Raw genomic sequence first — 24,160 nt, 5'->3', positions numbered from 1 at the left:
GGAAGATAGATATAAGATTTATGGAGATTAAGATTAAAAGAAGATCAACAAAAAAAAAAAGTCAGATTTCAACAAATGTTGGTCAAATTTTCTCCTGATTAACCCCTATTTTCTTAGAATTCTGAGAACAAAAGGCTAAACATTTGAGGATTTTGATAACAATAACCAGAACTTTGATTATAATAGATGGATTATTTTTAATTCATTTTTGATAAATAGTCAATTAATATTATTATTGGTGATCACAATAAGTGGATTCTACTGTATAAGCAAGTTAATAAATGTCTTTTTATAAAATAGTTCATTTGGTGTTGATTTTAATACCATTAAAAATAAGTTATGAATAACCTTCAACATCTAAGCTTGTCTGTTAGACTGATAAAATTAATGATAATCATAATTAGCAAGAAATCATAAATAATAAAAAATCTTGTTCTATTCACAAATATCTATGCCTGAATTTCTTAGTTTAGTTGAGGTTGTTCTGTAACTTCTAGTATTTCATTTTGCTCACTACAACTGACAGTAGACAAACTTATGCAAGTTGTCACTGCTAAAATGCGCTTGTTTCTAAGGTAAAATTGAAGCCACTCCTTTGAATTTTTATATCATCAGTCCTAGAGATTTACCAACTAAGTGAAGAATCACTGTTCTAGGGTTTCAAAATTTCAAAGGATCTAAGCTCTAACAAAACCATATTTTATACTGATATGATATATTACTGGAATTTTACTGATATTTCATATACATTTTCATTCAATGTATGACTAAACTAAACAATATACACTATTTTTTCAGATCTTTGTATATCTTAATTGAAAAATCAGGATTTTTTCTTCTTCTGTGCACTAGTTGTTCGTACAGTATTCAACTGCACTTCCTAATCCTGACTCACATCCTAAGTTGTGCATAGGAAATTGCAACTTAATTTATATTTAGATAGTCTGTTGGCAAAGTGGATGGTTCCAACCTGTCATCAGTAAGTTAAAATCCCATTGTGGTATGGAAGATTTATCATCCAATGCAAGACCACCACCAGCATCTTCTTTGTTGGAAGGGAAGGGGACTGAAATGATTTGAAAAAAAAAAAAAAAAAAAAAAAAAATTGAATTGAATTGTGGAGCTGGTTTTCAGAATTAGTGAATTCTTAATCTATTCATTACACTAAGCATGCTACAAGTTTATAACCTTTTGTGAGTGGGATTAGATGCACACATTTACATATTTGCAGATATTAAAAATTTATATACAGTCATCCCTTGACTTACGCCTGAGTTCCTTTCCATCAGGCAGGACGTAAGTCGAATCGGACATAAGTCGATACATTAAATCAACAGAATTATAGGGGTTAGGGACTTAACAGTAATAAGTATACTGTCATTTTAATTCTCAAATCTTATTATAAAACTTTACTGTGTGTTACTGCCACTATAAAACAGAACAATCACCCAAATCTTCTTCCACAATCACATCTTCATTTCCTTCCCTGTGTGAACGATCAGGCTGTGGCTCTTCTGGTGTAACCTGTTTTTTTTTTTATTAAAATATCCAATGTGCTTTTGCTTATTCCTCTTCTTTTCATCATAAATTTGTTCATAGCAAGCAAATGCATCATGTACTTTCGTTTCTATTATTAAGTAGCGTTCAACACTGGGGTCCATGTCTTCAGCCATTTTGAGGACATCGTTAACTGCAGAGAACACTTCTGCAAGACCCTTCACTGCAAATTGTTTAACTAGCTCTTCCTGTTTCTCTTTTCCCCCTCTTCCTTTTCTCATGTTTTCCTCTTCTGCAAGAGTTGTTCGATCCAGTTCGACCAATTCTTTGTTGGTCAACTCTTCAGGAGAAACTTTCTGGGTTGAATTATGTCGTCATCATTCACTTCGAGATACAACTGTTTGCCAGGCCCACTATTACAAACTTCCAAAATCATGTACAAACCTTTATAATGTCTTTTTCCATATGCCACTCATACATTGAGAGGTCACTTCGTCCCAAGCCACAGCAATATTTTTAATAGCATGATAAATATTGAATGTTTTCCAGAATTGCATGAGAATCTAGTCATTTCCTTCAGTAGCAGAAATGTCTTGTGAAAAAGTTCTCCATAGATAATAAGCCTTAAACACTGCAAGAACTACCTGATCCATCAGTTGGATCAGTGAAGTAGTGTTTGGAGGAAGAAACATGACCTTGAACTTGGTGAAGATCACCCTATAAGATGTATAGGACGTAGGACGGATGACCTGGAGCATTAACTAGAATAAAATTTTAAATTCTACATTTTTTTTCACACAATAGCTTTTCATTTCACTTGCATAACAGTTGATTAAGACATTCTCAATTTTATAGTCATCCAAGACTTCTTATTGCTCCGAAAATGAAATTGGGAGTATGCTTCCTAATGTTTTTGAAGATTTGTGGATTCTCACTGTGCCATATTACAAATGGTTTCAGTTAATATCCAGCCATATTACCCATAACAGAATCATAATACAGGCATTAAGAGCTTTGAAACTAGGTATAGATTTTAGCTTTTTGTCGATGAATGTCCGTTTGGTCATTTTGTTTCCGAAATAAAGATGTCTCAGCCATATTAAATATTTGCTGTGGCAAATAATTCTCCTCCGTTATAATTTTATCCAATTTTTCCACAAATGTCTTGGCAGCCTTCTCAGCACTTGCAGATTCCCACACATTTTCACATTATGCAGCGCAAAATGCTGCTTGAATCTCATGAACCAACCGGAAGAAGCATTGAATTCGTAGTCATAATCGGGTTCTGCTTTCTCCTCCTAATGTTGAAGAGACTTAGTGGTTTAGCAGTTATGGTTACAATGCTAAGGGGTATGCTCTTTTGGTTCAGGTCCTCCATCCATGATGCAAGTAGCTTTTCCATATTACCGATAGGACCTTGTCGTTGCTTTGTCACTATTGTAGATTTAATGGAAGCAGATCCTTTCACAGCCCCTCTACGATTTTATCCTTATTTTTCAAAGTAGTCATCACTGTAGAATGAGACCACCAGAAGTCATGTGCAATCACATTGACGGGCTTACCAGCTTCATGTTGCTTTATAACTTGCAACTTCGTTTCAAGATCAATTGCTTGTCTCTTTTTCTGTGATTCTTCACTAGGTTTTGATTGTGCGTGTATGGGTCATATTGCAAAAACATCGCGAAATAACATGATAAATACACAAATAACCCATTTCTCAAACACAAAATCAACATAGGAACTGTTGAAGACATGTGCCGAAGGCAGAGGCAGGTTGCCATTATGCATGCCTTTAGCTTTCGCTCTCTTGCGTCTTGTTCGAAAGTATAGCCGAAAATCTTATTTATTGCCTTATGGGATCACAGACGTATCTTCGAAAGGATGTAACTCAAACAGACGTAAGTCGAGGGATGACTGTATATTCTGTACATTCTCAATAGTGTTTTAGACCCTAAGAATGCTCAAGAAAACTGGATTTTTAAAAACTACAAAAACTATAATATGTAAGATTAACTGGGATCTGAAATGGCAGAAAACTTGGTGGAATACCTCTATTAAATTTGCAATAGCAAGAAAGAGTAATTTAGTGTTTTTTCCCCTTCAATGCAATTGCTATGACTTCTGGTTTTAGTCCATCCCAAAGGTTTTCTATATTATTCATATCAGGAGTAGAGAATAATCACACAAAGTCTAGAACTTTCTTGCCGTTATATTCTTATTATTATTAAGGGAGATCTCCTGGGAGTCGGGCACTCATTAAGGGAGGCCACATACTACACGCACCATCTATCATACTTATTCTTGAATTCATTCACACTGCTTGCACTCACAGCATCCAATGGCATCCATTCCAATCACACACCACCTTATGAGAGAAAAACCTAGTCTTTACCCTTCTTAGCAGCATTCATTCGCAGCTTTCAAGGATACACTCGTCTTCTCATAAATTGAAAAATACCATCGATTGAAATCTTCTACAACCCTTTTAGAAGTTTGTACGTTTCAATCATATCATCCCTCTTTCTCGTGTTTGCTAGTGTCTGCAGTCTACAAATTCTCAATTTGTCTTCATAATCAGTATTCCAGAATCCTGATATCATTTTTAACACTCCTCACTCTCTCCAATATATCAGAATCAAACAGAAATCAGGAAACCAGACCTGTGTACAACAGTCCAAGTGAGGTCTTATCAAAGTCTTGTAAAGAGGCAAAATAACATCCTTATCTTTACATATGAACATTCGTTTCAGCATTGCAATCTTTGCTACATGGTCGCTGAACTTCAGCTTTCTATCTATTAACACTCCAAGATCCCTAGCCTCATCAGTTTCGTCTAGCATAAATCCACCATGTTGCTAAAACATGGCCTTCCCTTAGTAAACCCATGTTGCTCATTGCAAAGTAGAGATTTATTATCAACCCATTTCTGAATGCAAGCTCTAACCAATTTTTCCAAAATCTTCACCACCACCACTCCTCAGATACCAATTGGTCGATAGTTGGATACATCGGTCTTTGTACCACCCTTGTGCAATGGAATTACTATACATTCTTTCCATCCTGGCAGAATATTCCCTGTTCTGAGCCTCATATTAAACATCCTGGTCAAAGGAATGGCCAGTTCAGCTGAACAGTCTTTTAGCAAACGTGCTGATATCCCATCAGTCCCTATTGCTGAATTCTTATTCAATTTATGCAACAGCTCTAATACCTCAGCCTCGCACACCTGCGTTTCTTCATCTAGTGAAGATGTATGTAACAGTGAACTCAATGTTCGAGTGCACCAGGTTGATAGCTTTTAACAAAATGGACACTCATTAGTTGAACAACCTCTTCTGCATCTGTAATCCTCACGCCATCTGCATTTAGAAGAGTTATTCTTTCATTTCATTCTTTCTTTTACTTGAAAAATATCGATAGAATTCTTGTGGATTGTCTTTTAGCTTGCAGAGCCAGTTTCTTTTCATACTCAGACTTTTTTGCTCTCCATACAACAGTTGTGACTATTCTAGTCTGCTGCTTATAATTTTCATAACAGACATCATCCTTATGCACACAGTATTTCTTCCATATTATTTCTTTCTTATGAATCTCTTGCTTGATACGATTACACATCCATTTGACTCCTACCCTATTTATTCTTCGAACTCTCAGGACACATTCTGATATTACATAATTTAAGTATTGTTTAAATGCTTCCATGCACTGTCAATATTCTTCCCATCCAGCAACCAATCCCGTTCCACTGAACTCAGTATACTCCTCAATTGGTCATAATTTCCTGCTTTGTAGTTCAGCATGTAACCTTTTCTGAATGGAACATTCATAAACTTAGTCACTTCCCAAGTGAGTACCACGTGATCACTGTCACCAACTGGAGGCAGAATAGTTATGTCTTTAACTGAAACATCCTATGACACTATAATCTAATCTCACACTCACATCCAGCAACCAATCCCGTTCCACTGAACTCAGTATACTCCTCAATTGGTCATAATTTCCTGCTTTGTAGTTCAGCATGTAACCTTTTCTGAATGGAACATTCATAAACTTAGTCACTTCCCAAGTGAGTACCACGTGATCACTGTCACCAACTGGAGGCAGAATAGTTATGTCTTTAACTGAAACATCCTATGACACTATAATCTAATCTCACACTCTTTGACCTCGAGTTCCTTCTGTCACATTTTGCTCGAGGAAGTTGTCCAACCACAGCTCAATAAATGCATGTTCATTCTTCTCATGAGATTCTAGTGTTACCCAATCAATATTTGGATAATTAAAGTATCCCATTATGATTACCCTTTTTGCGCTCACCTTTTCTATTTGGTGATGTAGTTCTTCATCACTAGCAACCAATCCACCAGGGTCTATAACACCCCACTATTTAATTCTTGTTAGACTCCACCTCATACCAAATGGCTTCAAACTCACCACATGAAATTCTGTTAGTAGTAGTAGTACTACAATCATAGGTCTCAACTATAACTGGATTCAAGTCATCTGATATCATTAGCAGCAAACCCTCCCCCCTCTCTCCTATCCTTCCTCAAAATACTTACTCTTTACACTCAATACCAGTTAGTATGTCTGATTCTGAAAGCCAGGCCTCACTAATGCCTACAATCTGAGGTCCCAACATATTGACTAAGGCAACAAACTCTATCCCCTTGTTTCTGATACTCCTGGCATTTGTGTACAGACATTATAATCTACCTGCATGTTCTTTTGTATACTCTTGTCTGCAGTCTACACGACACAGTTGGATGGCCTGCAGATCTCTATTCTTCTCTAGTGCCCTATACATGTAGACATCTTTGCACACATTTGACAGGTCCGAACCTGAAAAAGACAAAGTCGAAATCATTCTCTTCTCATCAACATCTCCATGACAAAGCCGATTCCTATCATTAACACAGTTATATAACATCGTAGCTCTCTTACACTCACATTCTCACCATTCCTCCCTTTATAATTTAGTTTCCCTGACTCTTTGTGTTAGGTCTCATTCCAGTTATTAATTTTTCTAGACTCCTGATACCAAACCTATTCAGGTATAGGCCGTGCTTTTATACAAATCCAATCTTCCCTCAAACTCACTCCACACATCCAGAAACTCGCATCCATTCCTTCTACACAACTTACGCATAGAATCATTGGCCATCATAACCCTTCTTAATTCATTTTTATCATACCGAGGTACAATACTGACAATTTTCACTTTCTCACTCTTCGCTCTGACCACTTCCAACAACCCTTTCATATCCTCTCTCATCCTGAACTGATTGCTAGTTAAGTCGTTAGTACTTAATACAATTATGATCTTGTTTACTTCTCTTTTCTGTTTTTTAATTCCTTCCTTAATTTTTGCTCTGGGAAAACTTGAAGTTATAACTCACTCTTCAATAGCATGTTTTATTATAGAGTCATCATACCAAATAATGTCTTTCTTTTTACAAACAACATTACTTAGTTGATTTCCTTTACTTCCCGACTTACCTGTTTCTGTGCTTTGTTTTTCTTATTTTGCTGCTTAATTTTCTTTTTCTCCCTATGCTCATTTAAACGCCTCTCGACTTTTTGTAATTCCCACGTCATCTTCTGATAATCTGCTTTAATTTTGCTATTTTGGAGGTTAATTCATTTTCATTAAATTAACCTCCTCCACATCTCCAATAACCTCATTAGCAGGACTAGCCTTCCTGTTCTCACTTCCAGTGCTCTTCTTAGCATTACATTTCTTGTGTGTTTTTGGTGCCATTTTAAAATTAGTTATTATTGAAATATCTTAATAAAAATATGTTATAAAATACTAAATATGCTAACATCTGCACTAATATACTATAACTAATTTTCTTAGGGAAAAACACAATAAAAGACAAAAATCACCAATTTCACATGAGCGCTAAATTCACTGACCAATCACAATGTATCCTTGAACCAATCTCGATATGCATGCTTTATAGTTAAGGTGCGGCAAACATTGTGCTAAAACATGTATTATGCTCAATAAGGCTGCCAGTGTATGAGTAAATGTACCAACCATAATGAAATTGAAGATTTTAAGCAAAATTTAGCTGAACAATAAGCAGCAGCCTCTACAAGAGTATCTGAATGGAGATTATAGCTATCCATATATTAGCTGTGTCCTCAAGGGCTCACTCTAGTGAGTGCAGGAATGGCAAACCCGAGGTACCTGATGCTGGACCATGCCTTACTTCATGTAATGTACGTCTGTTATATTATCTTTAGACTGGTCCCCATCTTCTTTCTTTATACTTCCTCTCTTCTTCTTGTCCTTCCCTCCAATGCTATTAGAGTAATTCGAGGGCTAGGGGTGAATCTTTTCTATTTACTTTATTTTTTACCTTTAGTAGTGAGAGGAGTAGCCTATTTTAAGCAGTGGGAGTCAGCTGCTCTCCCAGGTTTGAAACCATACCATAATGGTTTCCTGAGGAAGTCTACGGGAAACCACCTCAGTATTATTTCCAAGAAAATATGGTGAACTCGGCAAATTTTCCACAACTGGCAAAAATGGGGTCTATCAGCAAATGATGGATGTCATGCCCGGCAGAAGAAGAAATGAGGCTTCTCAGGTCGTTAACCTATGAAATCCTCAAATGAGAATGGGATCCCAAGTATTGAGGAAAATAGGAAGAAAATAAGACATACAAGAGAGAATGAGATAGAAACTATACATGTTGCAACTTGGAATGTAAGAACAATGTTAAGAGCTGGTAAATTAGAGAACTCGAAGAAAAAAATGGAGAGGAATAAATTGGATGTGGTTGGTCTAAGTGAAGTCAGATGGGAAGATATAGGAGATTTTGAAAGTGATGGTTATAGAATTATATATTCCTGTAGAACATGGGAGAAAAATGGAGTAGCGTTTATTTTGAATGAAAAGGTGAAAAATTCAGTAGAAAAAATAATATATAAATGACAGGGTGATTATGATTAAATTGAAAGCAAAGCCTGTGGACATAATGATTATACAGATATCTATGCCCACAAGTGACCATGATGAAAATGAAGTAGATGAGATATATAATCAAATAGAAGAGATAATGGAAGAAGACAGAAATAAAAGGTGTACCATCTGGATGGGAGACTGGAATGTGGTAGTAGGTGAAAAGGTAGAGAAGGGAATAACAGGAAGATATGGCCTTGGAAAAAGGAATGAGAGAGGTGAAAGACTTATAGAGTTTTGTAAAAGACACAAACTAATCATTGGTAAAACTTGGTTTAAACTTCCAAAGAGAAGAAGATATACATGGAAAATGCCAGGTGATATCGCAAGATACCAGATTGATTATATGTTAATACAAAACAGGTACAGAAACAGTGTAAAAAGGATATCAACATATCCAGGAGCTGATATCGACTTAAACCATAATTTGCTTGTTATGGAATTAAGAATATGATATTAAAAAATAAACAAAAGGTAAAAATAAGAAAAGGTGGAACCTAGAAAATCTCAAAGGAGATGTAGGTCGGAAATTCAGAGAAGAACTGGAAAATAAAATAAGGAACAAAGAGAATATATCTGAAGAAACTATGGATGTTAATGCAAAATGGAATCAACTGAAAAACTTGATATATGAAACAGCTGCTGAAGAGATAGGTTTTGTGGAAGGGACAAGAATTAAAACGCCATGGATTACAAATGAAATTATAAGAAAAATGGAAGACAGAAGAAGATGGAAAAATGTAAACACTGAAGAGGGAAGAAGAAAATACAAAGTATTAAATAATGAACTGAGAAGAGAAACTGATAAAGCAAGAGAGGAATGGTTGAAAACAGAATGCAAAGAAATTGAAGAAATGGAAAAAAGGGGGTGATATGATAAAATGGTTGAAAAAGCAAAAGAAATTACAAATATTAAAAAAAGAATAAGAAATCTGCCATTAGAAGATAAGCAAGGAAAACTGATTTATGATATTGAAATACAGGGTGAAAGATGGAAGGAATACATCGAAGAACTTTATGCAAAAAATGAAAGACCAACAAAAATTGAATTGGAAGAGCAAAATGAAATCTCAACAGAAGAAAGAGGAATATTAACGAGAGAAGTAGAAACAGCAATTAAGGAATTAAAATGTGGAAAGATGAAAGGAGTGGATGGAATACCTAGTGAATTCCTAAAACAACTGGAAAACAAAGGTATAACAGAAACATGGAAACTCTGCTACCTCATTTACAAAACAGGCGTATGGCCTAAAGATTTCACAGAGAGTATTCTTATACCAATTGAAAAGTAAAGCAATCCTGCTAAGTGCAGTGACTACAGAACTATAAGCATACTCTCACATGCATCCAAAGCACTGCTAAGAATATTAAATCAAAGATTGTATAATAGAGTGGAGTATTTTCTGGGGGATGATCAATTTGGATTTAGAAAAGACAGAGGAACCAGAGATGCAATTGGAGTAATGAGGACCATATGTGAAAGGAATATAGAAGTAAATAAAGAAGTTTAGATTTGTTTCATTGACCTTGAAAAAGCATTTGACATGGTGAAATGGGAAAATCTGATGGAAATATTACACAAAATAGGTTTAGACTGGAGAGACCGAAGGTTAATAGGTGAATTATAAATGAACCAGACGGCCATAATAAAGACAAAAGTAGGAAAAACTAAAAAATGTGCGATTGGCAGAGATGTAAGACAGGGATGCTGCCTGTCACTGATGCTCTTCAATATATTTGCAGAAGAAATGATAAAAGAAGGAATCACTATTGGAGGAAGAACAATACAAAATATTAGATTTGCAGATGATCAAGCAATATTAGCTAATACCAAAGATGAACTACAGCACCTAATGCAGAAATTTGAAAATATATGCAAGAAATATGGTATGAAAATTAACGCAAAGAAAACAAACGTGATGAGAGTCTCCAGAAAACCAGGAAGTATCAAGGTGATGATGAATGGAAAAAGTGTAGAACAAGTGAGACAATACAAATACCTTGGTAGTATAATACAAGAAAATGGAAAATGTGACATGGAAATAAAAGAAAGAATTAACAAAGGAAAATATGCCTTTTATAGCAAGAAAAATTTGTTTATTAATAAAATTAATAAAAATCTAAAGAAAAGGCTTATTAAGTGCTATATTTGGAGTATGATCTTATATGGGTCAGAAACATGGACAATTAGGAAGAAAGAAGCTAAAATGTTGGAGGCATTTGAAATGTAGTTATGGAGAAAATAAAGTGGACTGAAAAAATCACCAATGAAGAAGTATTACAAAGAGTTGAAGAAGAAAGGAATTTACTAAAGACCATAAGAAGAAGAAAGCATAACTGGATAGGACATGTATTAAGAGGAGACAGCCTACTGAAAAGAATGATAGAAGGGAAAATTGAAGGAAAGCGACCAAGAGGAAGAAGACGACTAATGATGCTTGATGATATAATGGGAACAAGAAGATATCAGGAAATGAAGGAGGAAGCAAGAGACAGAGGAAATTGTGGGAAGAGAATCTGCTGAGTTATACCATTGGATCTGTCAAGAGACAGAACACTAATGATGATGATATTAGCTGTAAAAAAAAATGTAAATAAGCACAATTTGTAATAATTAAATCATATTATTACATATTCAGATCTAAAAATAACACATAAATATTTGATTTAGTACATCAAAATTGTTTCACTGGAAACAATGAAAGATCTAGTTGCATTATTATTATAAAATCATTATTCTAAACTGTACCACAACGTGGTTAGCAACTTCATCCAGAACTCGTCTTGCAAGAATACAAGATTCTCTCATTCTTTGAATCTGATGTTCATTTTTCCTTTCTATTTCCAATTGCTGATGCTGCACATTTCCTGTAGTTGCATAGTCTGGTTTAAGTATATAGTCAGGAACTGATCTCTGTGCACTTACTTCGCCTATCTGCACTAGATCATACGGACCATGTTTTTTCCTCTGACGAGTCCAGAAGTCATTTAGATATTTTAATGTTCTTATTGATGAATGCCAAGTTCCATATCGTTTTGCTATTAAATATGAGATACAGCCGTGACTTTTTCCTCTACAATTTAGAATTGTAGAACTGCTCTTAAATCTTCTTGAGTCATGCAAGTGGCAGCTGGAAAGAAATCTGAGTTGGTACAGATTGGATAATTTAGGATAAACACAGCTCTGTACATCACAGTGCCAAAAATGTCTCAAAACAAGTAACAGCATGATCTTGATTAATAACGATATTCATTTAAACACTTTAATGGTCAGGCAGAGAATCTGAAAAAATAAAATAAAATAAAATAAATAAACAATATTTGTATCTTTACTGTGTGTGTGTGTGTGTGTGTGTGTGTGTGTGTGTACACACATGCACAATAATACTAATGTGAAAAGTTGAATATATAACACCCCCTACATGTTTGTTAAGAATCAAAATGAATTCTACAAACAAATGTGCGTATGTTGACGCACAACTATGTACAGGTTGAGAAGTACGCTAGGAAACTATACATATACAATACAAGGAAAATAAAAATGAAATTATCCTTTCCTTCATTGTTAGACAATGATCAGATTTTATTATAAAAATTATGGAAACAACTACCATGTTAGAGTAAAGCTTCAGTTTAATATAAACCAAAATAATCACCCGACGTTTCAACCTTCACATTAAGGACATCATCTGGAGTATACACATATATACAAAGAAACAAGTTGCACTACAATATACATGGTATGCTAATTTTTTTTTTTTTTTCACCAGTGGTCAGGCCATTGACCAAATCAATATAACTTTAGTATACCATGTAGATTGTAGTGCAGCTTGTTTCTTTGTGTGTGTGTGTGTGTGTGTGTGTGTATATATATATATATATATATATATATATATATATATATATATATATATATATATATACACACGTAAACTCCAGATGATGACCTTAATGTGAAGAATGAATTGTCGAGTGTTTATTTTGGTTTATATTAAACTGAAGCTTTACTCTAATATGGTAGTTGTTTATAATGAAAAATGAAATTATATTTTGCTTGCTTTAATAACTGTATATTCTGATGAAAACAGACATTACCAATGCACAAAAGGAAAAGAACAGACACAAGGAACATAACAATATGACCACAACTACAAGCAAATCAGAACCTCTTCATAACTAGTTATAAGACTGATCTAGCCACAGCTTCATACTTCAAAAGAACTCATTATTATAATTATGAAAAATGGCTTCACAAGTTATCTGGCTTACAAAAGATAGTTTGTTCATAAGTGGGAAGGAAAGAAGAGATATGACAGAAACATGCAAGTTATTAAAGGAGTTTTATGGGATTGACATAGATGTTTTTTTTTTTCAATATATGTTAGGAAGAAGAGAACAAAAGTCACCCATGAAAATGATGTGCGAATGTCCTCACACCCTTGGTTAGCAAGGGTGTGAGGACTTTATTTTAAGCACGGAGGGTAGTGAATGGGTGGAAAAAGTTTCCAGAAGCAGTTGTGCTTGGTTGATGAATGAGTTGAAGATTTTAAAGGTGCGATAGATATTGAGTGAATAATGGTTAGTATGAGCATTCCATGATGAGTGACCTTCATGGAGATGTCCAAGAACATAAGTTCGCAAATTTTTAGAAATCAATGCAGTATTTGTGTTATGATTAAGCAAGTTGGTCATGACTTCAGACTGTCATTCATATTTGAATTTACATTTGTGAAAAAATGACTCTCCTAACACTGAATGTTATGATAAGTGTCAATGGTATGACTTACATCTTGATTAATCTGATGATTTTATATGAATCCCTTCCATGAATTGTTATAAATCTGTAGTACATTTGTATTACTATCATCGGCGAGTTAAAGATACCTGGTGATCCTGCTCTAGATTAAACATGAAATTTTTTCCTCTGATAAACAGAGTACTAGTCTCCTGCTGAGCAATGACTAAATCATCTAATAATATCATCTAAAAACATACACAAACATCTATGTTAGTTGAAGGATTGCAATGCTATCCACTCAGCCAACTGGGCTGGCAAATAGCTATTCTGCAGGAACATGACACTTGGTCAACTTCTGAGATGCAATAACCCGTTGTTAGTAGGATGTAAACAATGTCCTTAGCATGAAAATAATAAGTTCTAAAATTCTTTCAAACTACTAGAAAATTAGCTTCAGAATGTCCAATTTAAAAAATCAAGGCTCTATTCTTTTTTTTTGTTTGTTTGTATAAATACCCAAGGTTTTTTTTCCAGTTCAACACATTAGTGCTGTGTGTGGGGGGGGGGGGGGGGGGAAGACTATGGGAGAGCAACAATCTATATAGCATTTATTACTGTCAGATCAAGTGATCTTCTTATTTCTTCCTTGCCCACCCAGACTGAGAGATCATCTCAGTGTTAAGTCACTTAACACTGAGGTAGGACAATAACAGTGAATTTTATTTTTAAATATGAACTTGTGCTAGAATAATGATGTAGTTGATAAACGAAAAATATTGATGACTGATAGGAATGATTTTCCCAAATTTTTGGCAAGGAGAGGCAGTCATTCTGATTTAAATTTAGGTCATATAGCAAAGCTCCAGCACTCTCCTTGAATTTGAAAAAGAAAAGTGAAGAGATGAGTTCACACCAGAATATTATGTGGTCAGTGTCAATTCCATGTGTGTTAAACCAGATTTCTTATAGGTGATAAAATTAATGTTCTTGCAATCTTTTGTTCGCAGAGCACCTAGTCTGTCCTAAGTAGAGGTGGTGGCAATAACAGGAAATTTGATACACATATCAAGGAAAAGAGGAGCCTATTTATCCTTAGAGGAAGGCAGCTAAGAGGTGAGTATATTGATAGCAAAAGGAAAAAAATGAAAGTATTAAATTGCATTTCTTAAGAATTTTTGAAATTTGTTTGGAGATATCTGAAATATAAAGCATTGAAATCCACCATAATGGTTTCTGGATCCAAGAGCAGGCTTGCTGGAGTCAAAAATATGATCTATTTTCTGATAGAAAATGCACCATTCTTTTGTATGATATACTGGTAGGTTGTGAAGTTCTAGTTTTAGATCCAATCCACAGGACCTCATGAGCTCGATTTAGCAAACTTTATACGAGGCCTATTTTTTGAGATGGGCAATGTGATGCACAGAATCCTCGCATATATAAGAGCCCATGAAATTCGGTTTGTAGTAAATGGGGATAGTTCATCAGAAGGAAAATGGGGGAGGGGGCAATGTGTCTAAGGCCAAGTGGTTCAATGGCAGTTAAGAGGTGAGTATATTGATAGCAAAAGGAAAAAAATGAAAGTATTAAATTGCATTTCTTAAGAATTTTTGAAATTTGTTTGGAGATATCTGAAATATAAAGCATTGAAATCCACCATAATGGTTTCTGGATCCAAGAGCATGCATGAGTCAAAAATATGATCTATTTTCTGATAGAAAATGCACCATTCTTTTGTATGATATACTGGCAGGTTGTGAAGTTCTAGTTTTAGATCCAATCCACAGGACCTCATGAGCTCGATTTAGCAAACTTTATAGGCCTATTTTTTGAGATGGGCAATGTGATGCATAGAATCCTCGCATATATAAGAGCCCATGAAATTGGGTTTGTAGTAAATGGAGATAGTTCATCAGAAGGAAAATGGGGGGAGGGCAATGTGTCTAAGGCCAAGTAGTTCAATGGCAAAATTTAAATGGGGATGCAGGGCTATTTTTTTTGGTTAGAAAAGTGGGTAGAATATCTTAGAAGACTGGAGCCAAATGGTCAAAACATCATCCATGTAGCTCACCCAAAATGATGAGTGGGATGTATGGATGAGAATATTTTCTGCTAAATATTCAAAGTAAAAATTGGCTAGTGCAGGTGAGAGTGGGCTCCTCATTAAAATATCTGCAATTTATATTAAGAGTTATAAAAATCAAGTGGATATTAAATCCAGCAGTATTTCAAAGCCGAATACAGAAACTATAAACGTTTTGTATGAAATTGACCAGAGAGCTTACGGGAATGCAATCGCAGATTTATGAGTTGGCCTAGCCGGACCTTATGGGGGACACGATCACTATCCAAGCGTCTGTATATTCACCTCTTATTGGTCCATTTTGATAAGGTTTCACTGGCCTGACAGCTGTTTCAAACTGGTTCGTTGTCGTCAGAGAACCTTTTACGCACCAACCAAGAGTTTACTTATGAAAAATGCACCTCTCTGACTTTTCAAGTTCCTTAATATTGAAAGAGATTTTTTGCTCTCTTAAGGTCTCTGACGAAAACCAACCAGTTTGAAACAGCTGTCAGGCCAGTGAAACCTTATCAAAATGGACCAATAGGAGGCAAATATACGGAACGCTTGGATAGCGATCGTGTCCCCTATAAGGTCTGGCTAGGGCAACTCTTAAATGCCGGCGATTGTATTCTCATAAGCTCTCTGGTAAAATTTCATATGAAACTTTTATAGTTTCTGTATTTGGCTTTGAAATAATGCTGGATTTAATATCCACTTGATTTTTATAATTTTTGCATTGCTGAACTGAAGCCTTTTGGCTCTTTATTTTAGTAAATATATTAAGAGTTTATTTTGATAGATAAAGTGGCCAGAAGAGATGATAAAATTTGAAGATTTTGACTGTCAGGTGAGAAAGCTTGTGATAGTAACTGAAGAATATTATAATGAGAAACATTGGTAAAAAAAAAAAATTTCAACATTAAAATAGACCATCAGAATGCTTAAAAAAAGAGTTTTTAACTTTAATCAGATTTATTTATTTTTTTAAATGAAGGAGAGGAAATTGCTAATTGCTCATCTTGTCTGCTCCAATCCTCAAGATCTCAAAATATAACTTCACAATATCTGGTATATCATGTAAAAAAATGGTTTCTCCTAACCTAATAGAAAATTCAGCAGACTTTTGACTCCTAAAAGCCTGCCCTAGTAATCAAGAAACCGGTACAGAGGGTTCCAATTTCTGATATATTACGTATCTCTGAACCATATTTCAAAAATCCTCAACAAATAGAACTTAATACCATTTTTTTCCTATGAATAGACTCTCCTCCTAGCCACTTTCCTTTAAAGATAAATGGCATCTTCTTTCCCTTCTAGATGTACCAAGTTCCCTGTGACTGCCATCTCCCCTAGTTGTTGAAAGTTTTTTCACTTAGTTATAAATTAAATAAAATAATTTAAATTTTTTAATTTAAAAAAATTACACTTGATACCATTTCAAGAATATAACTTCTTGACATCTAATTTAGAACTATTGAAAAAAATTTTCAATAACTACCTCTAATTCAGAGTGTTTTAATAAGGTGTTATACCTTTTCTCTTTATATAGGAAATATATGACTAATGCATTTTTTCAGCATTGGTATTTCTTCTGGGTCTGGCTCCACTGATGAAACTTCAATAAAGAGTGAAACAAGTCTGGGTAATGGCTTTTCCCATGATGCATTTACACACCTGGAAGGATGTGTGCTTTGCATTATAGGATACTAAGACAATTAATGTGAAGTCATTATCTTCTGTATACAAGTTGCCTACTCATGAAGATACTTCACATACAAACTTTGTGTTCTTACACTCGGATAAAAGATTAAACTAGAATAAATTTCTTGGCATCTTTAATTTATAACCAAGTGAAAAAACTTTCAATGAACAGGGAAGATGACAGTCACAGAGAACGTGGCAAAAATAATAATAATAAATGGAACAACCTGTCATTAGTGGGAGCAACATTTTAAAAAATGTCAGGAAGTAGTTTAAAACATGTATGTAACATCATGTATTTGTGTTATTCTGAACAATTCTGTATGAAATGGCACCCTGCAGTTGGTGTTTGTTTTAAATTCCTACTCTCTCAGTTACTCTATCAAATTAATCTGTATATGAAATGTGCACACTTTAAAAATGTAGTAAAAAGCATTGGCTTAATTCTGAATAAACAACTGGCACCTAGCCATCATGTGTGTTTGGGGGGGGGGGGAGAAATAAGCAACAAAGAGGCTGAAGTCACAGCAGGATAGTGGCATGATGATGCGAGTTCCTCCTGCATCTTTGTAATAAAGTGAAGATGTAACCAGAAGCGGTGCTAGGATCTTTGGCGCCCGCATGCAATTTCTATCTAAGCGCCCCTGTAACGATCCGGGCGTGTATGGTTCTGCAGGCACGAAGGGGGCATCTCCCCGGTGGCGGTGTCCCCTTTGTAGCACCGCCTGCATGCACCACATGCTCTGAATGCCCACTTCCGCCGGCTCTGGATGTAACGATGTAACAGGAGAATGTCAACATTTTATTTTTAATTTATAGCACAACTATAAGCAGAAAATCTTTTATGGGTGGTTGTGCTATAAACTGAAAATAAAATGTTAGCATTCTCATGTTACAGTAATGTGAATGTAATTAGGAGTGAATAAACTGAACTGGAACCTCTCAAAAAGAATGTTTGATTTCTACAGCAAACAACTTCAAGTCTCTAATATATTGGCAAGGTAGTTATCTCACAATGCAATAACTGGATAAAGTTTTGTTAACATAATTTTGACTTGGAAGATGAATAGACATGCAGGAGTATCACAGAAATGGGGATGTATGTGGAATTATAAGGCAGGTGATTATAATAGTCTTTGACATCAACTTGAGGAAGTTTCATGGAGGGAGGAATTGGAAGGCTGGGATATCATCAGTGCTTGGGAAATTGTAAAGGAATATTTGTTAGCAGCAATAGTAAGCTGTATTCCACAAGTGAAAAAGAGGACACAATTTGGTATAAAGTGGATGACAAACAATATTAAACAGGAACTGCATGTGAAAAGAGGCTTTGGAAGAAATATAAAGAGACAGGTGAAGGGCAAATGCATGAAGAATATAAGACACAGGCCAGGAGAGTGACTAGTATGGCAAGGAAGTCGAAACTGGAATATGAGAAGAGATTGGCCCTAAGATCCAAAGAAAATCCTAAGGAATTTTTTAGCCACATGGCCAGTAGGAGGAGAATTATGGAAGAATGACATTGTGGGATAAAAATGGGAATAGAGTTACTGATGCAGAGGACATAGTGGAATTGTTTAATGAACATTTTATTGGTGTATTTCATCCTGGAGGAGTAAATTTTAATACTAGAGGGATAGGGCAGATTTGAGGTTTAGAGGTGAGCATGTTCCAAATACTGAGCACTCTAGGTTTTAATACTAGAGGGATTGGGTAGGTTCATGGTTTAGAAGTGCAAGAGGAAAGTATGTTTCAAATACTGAGTAATCTGGATGTCAATAAAGCAGTGGGACTGGATGGAATTTTGCCATGGGTTTTGAGAGAATGTGCTAAAGAATTGACAGCTCCCTTAACAAGGCTTTTCAATGAGAGTCAGGCCAAGAGAAAGTTACTCAAGGAGTGGAATTTCGGTAAGATAGTGCCATTGCATAAGGGTGGTAGCAGACTGGTAGTGTCAAACTATAGACCAGTTTGTGTTTCATCAGTAGTTAAGATTTTGGAGAAATTAGTGAAGGGTCATATACAGCATTGGGCAGATGAGGGTAATGTTATCTGTGAAGAGAGTCAACATGGATTTGTTAAGGGGCACTCTTGATTCAGTAACATGATTGCCTTTTATAATAAAGTGACAAGAGCAATCTATGAGGGATATTCTGCCATTTTTTTGGATTTTACAAATGCATTTGACAAGGTACCATATGATAAGCTGTTATTTATGTTGCAGCACATGGGTTTAGATGTCGGGTTAATCAACTGGATTCAGGACTGGCTATCTGATAGGTATCAGAGTTTTGTTTTGGGGAGCAATATCAGGGAAGCAGAACATTACAAGTGGTGCCCCACCAGGCTTACTGGGACCTGTATTGTTTAACCTTTATATCAATGACATTGTCAGCAGATTGCAAAGGGATATTCAGTTGTTTACAGATTATGTGAAGCTGGGAAGGGTTATTAGTAATAGTGTAGATGTGGTAGCCCTGCAAGAGGATTTGAATTGAACAGATGGACAAATAAATGAGGTATCAGTTTAATTCAGGTAAAGTCTTGAAGTCTGGGATGTGTTGATGGGAGGCTGCGTATTCTGTTGGAGGAACCTGTAATGGAGTAAATGGGTGAGGCAAGGAATCTGGGAGGATGATTGATACAAACTTGAAATTCAGAGAACATATTGCAAAGGCGGTGAAGTTAACCCACTGACCAGCAGAAATAAGAGTTGTCATTCCTTTGTATAAAGCCCTGATCAGACCACATCTAGACTACTGTGTCAAATTTGGTAATCCCCAGGATTTGAAGGGGACATATTAACCATGGAAAGAGTGCAGAGGTGTATAACAAAGATATCAAGATACAAGGTTAGTTATGAGGATAGCTGAGAGAATGTGGACTGCAGAGTTTGATAGATAAAAGGAAAGGTGATATGATTGAGACTTTTAAACTGGGTGTTCTTTCATTTGGTGGAACAGGGGGAAGGAGTGAGAACAAGGGGCCATCCCTGGAAGTTATGATGAAAGGAAGCTGTGAGCAAAAGGGTCAGGGGAAGTTCCTTTGTTGTTGAATGCCTTGCCTGATAGAGTGATGAGAGCATGAATGGTGAATGAGTTCAAGGAATGGTATGACAGACTTTGTGTTTTATAGGATTGGCCTTCAACGACGAGTCTTGTGACTCCATGGAGACCTGAATAATAATAATAATATATGGGGGGGGGCTGCAATGTTCTGATAAATACTTAGAACAAAAATGTATTAAAGCAACTGATGTAACCACAAAAAAGAACATATCTTCCAACCCTTTAACCCCCATGTTTCATCTTATATAAGCAACTGATATAACCATCCAACTGATGGCTATATCAGTTGCTTTAATATAATTTTTGTTCTAAGTGTTTATCAGAACTTTCCAGACTGCTATCATATGTAATGTGAAATAATACTATCAAGGAAAGCACAACTGGCCATAAGAGTTACAACTATGGGATTTCGCAAAGGGAATATCATACTGTTCAAAGGTTTGAGTGCTTCATTTATTGCTGCAATAACATATAATTTGAATTTTATAAACAAAGAGAAAGATTCCTAAGGAAATGAATTTAGTGCAAATATATTTGCAACTACAATGTATGGCTAATATTTTGATAATTTTAAGTTTGATCTCATACTGATGCAGTTTAAAGAACGGTGCTTAAAAAAAATAGTTTAAACAACTATTTTTTTACTAGTGTATTATAGGTAATATATGAGTGCTTATATTTAGTACACACAAGTAAAATGTAAGGAATAATAATTTTTTTTTTTTTTTTTTACTATCATGATTCAGCATATATTACATCTGGTTATTAAAAAACAGCTTCTTTTATGATTTCAACAAAAAGTGCAAGATTGTTGCCCATTGTCTAAACTCAGTTTTTCAATCACTAGGCCAACATTAATAAAACATATTAAAAAAAATATAATTGACTTAAACTAATTTCTTTGAGTATTTTAAAACTGATTATGTCTACACAAAGAAAAAAAAATTATATATACATTAATTCTCAAACACTAACACATGCAGGCACATGGTTTGCCAACACTATATTACAGAACTTCTGGACAACTTCCATGTTATGAAAAAGCATATATCCACAGCATAAATAATCTATTCATACATGGTCACATTTTGTTCAGAGATGTTCAATATTATCAAAATGAGCAATATTATCAAAATGTTAATATTGCTCATTTTCCCTCTCCCATTTCATTATCTTCTTTGATTTATAGTGCTGTCTAGTGAGTGGTCTCATACAATCATTCCTGAAAGTTTATAAAAGTGTTATGTAATAATTTTCAAATATAAACAAAAACTGGCCTGATTAAATTGATGCGTTTTTCATGAAGGCTTATTTTTTCTTTTTTTGAAATAACACCAGAACATCATTTTTTTTCTTTGCTTTGGTACTATTCCTTTTTCATCAAATTTTGTTTACAATCGTCACTTAAATTTATATTTCCTCTTTTGCATTTGAGATGGTCAGAAGTGACCGGCAGGCCACAGACACCTAAAAGTATTCAGTCTCAGTAAAAGAGTACCCAATGAATAGAACAAATGTATCATGCTGGCTTCTGGCCATACTTATGAACAAGCACATGAGATGCTAACTGGGGACTCCTAAGCACGATAGTACCCTCCCCCACGCCTACCTCAGGAAAAGTGTAAGTACGGCCCAGGCCGGCCTTGTTGGCTGAGTGGTTAATGTATTAACTTTAAAACCAAAAGGCTATTCATTTCAATCTTGCCTTGGGCTTGGATGTTTGCAAGTCTTTCACCTTCAGACATTCATAGATACAAATATATATACATTCTCCTAAGATGGCCTGATCACATTGGGAAAAGTAGACCCAACCCTCCTGCAATGGTGAGGCCTTCACCCAGCACTTCATCACAGCCTTTATGGGGCCGTTTATTTATTTTATTATTATTATAATGACGTAAGTAAGTAAGTAATTTTTTGTTGGGAAATGTCTTCCAAAACTAACTTATCCACCCCAACTGGTAATTCTGTTACCAAAAATTATTTAACAATGAGCACTCACTGCTTTGCTGCAAACTAGTAAGCACGCTATCAACTTAACAGAGAGAATAAACAAATCCTAATGTTTTTTTTTTTAAAAAGGGGGAAGGCTAAAAATCCTTGCTTGTGAACCCAAATAACCTGAGCCAGATTTGGATATAACATACAGTTGAGATAAATTGTCATTAAATCATATTTTTATTACTATCGATACTGTATTTATGTTTCATTTTCAAATAATTTTCCATGCTTAATTTTAATGTGTCTTCATTGTTCTTTAACTGAGTTTTCGCGCGAACATCTCGAAGAAGCTGCTTCCATTGCATCAGTTGGAAGAACACGTGTCCAATTTGACCAGAGAAGATAATCAGTTCAGATTTCATCTTCAAGTTAAGAAATTTTGTAAGACCTCTACAACTGAAATCAAACTAGTATTATATTTTAGTTGCTGGGTTTATCCAGGCGGAAAAACACTCAAAACGGCAAATGTACATGGTAATGTGCGAACATTACCTGCCGTCGTAAACGTGCTGGCTAGCAAGTAACATTACTGTAGTCAAAATCAAAACAAGAAATTCGAACACAAACTAAAAAAAAAAAAAAAATATAGTTAAAGAATCACATTATTTAGCGTAGTATGATTAGCTCATTCATTTGTAAATTTCAAAATTTTAATAACATACAATTCCTTACCCTCTTATAGCCCATTAAATTTTAATAATAATAATATATATATATAGCCCATTAAATTTTTATAATAATAATATATATATATATATATAAACAATATAATACTTGGATATTTTAACAGAGATATTTACATACCTCTCGAGCACAAGTGATGCCATATCTTCGCTAGCAAAATCAACGTAGGAAGGCGTTAAAATAACAGACGTTAGTTAAAAAACATAATTCATGGCAGTTAAAAAAAAAAAAAAAAAAAAAAAAAAAAAAAAAAAAGAGTCATTTCTAAAGAAGAAATACGAAAATTTTCTAAGTCTTTATTTTTGCTATTTGTGATAGCTGGAAGGTATTTAAAAGTGCCCAGTAGCACTGAATATATTATTTGAAGGTTGGTCGTGACTGTTATTTCAAGATGGCAAGTCAAAGCACTAATTAAACCATTATTACAGGAGGACAAAAAAAAGTACTTCGGACTAGATGGGAGGGCACTTATTATGCCGGCTTATGAAACTAGAGGGTATTGAATGTGCAAAGGTCAGTGAGGGCCTTTCACTAGGAATCGCAGATACATTGGTAAAAATACGGGACACTTATGACTGAGTGTGAAAGTTTGGTATACGCATCCATCACATATGCTAGTCTTACAAAATGATTCTAACTTTCCAAGTGTGTGCGTGGTAAGGTTTACTATGTACACACTTTACTAAGTATAAGTAAACAAATAATGTCAATGCACATGCGCACTGTTCTAACGAACTTATTATTGTTGCAGTGTTGGCATCACTCGCCTTGAGAAAATAACAATGCTTCTACAGTTCCCTGCAATGACGGAGAGCGATGTTTGTAATAGAATAGAAATTGTAACTCATCGATTTTGTTATTCAGTCTTGAACTCTAAAATACAGGACAAAAAGCTGTCCAGAAGAGTTTTCTCAGACGCATTAGCCAAAAACAGGACGATCCAGTATTTTATGGGACGTCTGGGATCCCTATCTTTCACGATGTCAGTGTTTTGACTCTATGGAAATACCCATATATTAATAAGAATTTAATAAGCATATTGAACAAGACGAAAGATAATGCGCACGCTTCTTGTAACGAAATATCATTCGTTATTCTGCTATGAGAGAGAGAGAGAGAGGGAGGGAGGGAGGAGTATGTGGCAAAAGCTAAAGCTAGGACAGTGTATGGTTGCTAAGGTGGGCTATACACCCTTTCATTTGTATAACTAAAATAACTCAATGGCACCAAAAGCAAATTTGCTGATTAAGAAGCTTAGCTCACTGGACGAAACGTTTTTACCCATAGCTAGGAGGCAGAAAGGAAAACTTAAGTCCAATTCTAGTCGTCGACTAGAGGAACTTATCTAAGTTTGAGAAGTTCCCAAAAAACTAATTTCTGGTAATAACAAAACCCCTTGCCTGTGCAAGAGATCAAGTGACTGGCAAGTGGTCTTT

General features: G+C 35.1%; 2 protein-coding genes across 2 annotated transcripts in view; one reads left to right on the top strand and one right to left on the bottom strand.

The window, feature by feature from the left end:
• LOC150101305 (methionine aminopeptidase 1D, mitochondrial) overlaps positions 1 to 22,950 on the bottom strand; it is a 79,387-nt gene extending 56,437 nt beyond the window's left edge. The window contains exons 1-2 of the mRNA XM_090400119.1: positions 22,845 to 22,950; positions 11,217 to 11,750 (exon numbers count right to left, since the gene is read on the bottom strand). Coding sequence (XP_090256245.1) covers positions 11,217 to 11,696 — 480 coding nt within the window. The 5' untranslated portion in view covers positions 11,697 to 11,750; positions 22,845 to 22,950. The remainder of the gene's footprint in view (positions 1 to 11,216; positions 11,751 to 22,844) is intronic.
• LOC150101304 (putative ammonium transporter 3) overlaps positions 14,249 to 24,160 on the top strand; it is a 42,395-nt gene continuing 32,483 nt past the window's right edge. The window contains exon 1 of the mRNA XM_090400118.1: positions 14,249 to 14,318. The gene's annotated coding sequence lies outside the window, so the exon portion shown is untranslated. The remainder of the gene's footprint in view (positions 14,319 to 24,160) is intronic.

This window comes from Typopeltis vanoorti, chromosome 11 (genome assembly GCF_054136105.1).
Source record: "Typopeltis vanoorti isolate ZY-2024b chromosome 11, IOZ_Tvanoo_1.0, whole genome shotgun sequence".
NCBI classification, from domain to species: Eukaryota; Metazoa; Arthropoda; class Arachnida; order Uropygi; family Thelyphonidae; genus Typopeltis; species Typopeltis vanoorti.
Note: the sequence above shows the minus strand (reverse complement) of the source record. Positions and strands in the feature narration are given on the sequence as shown.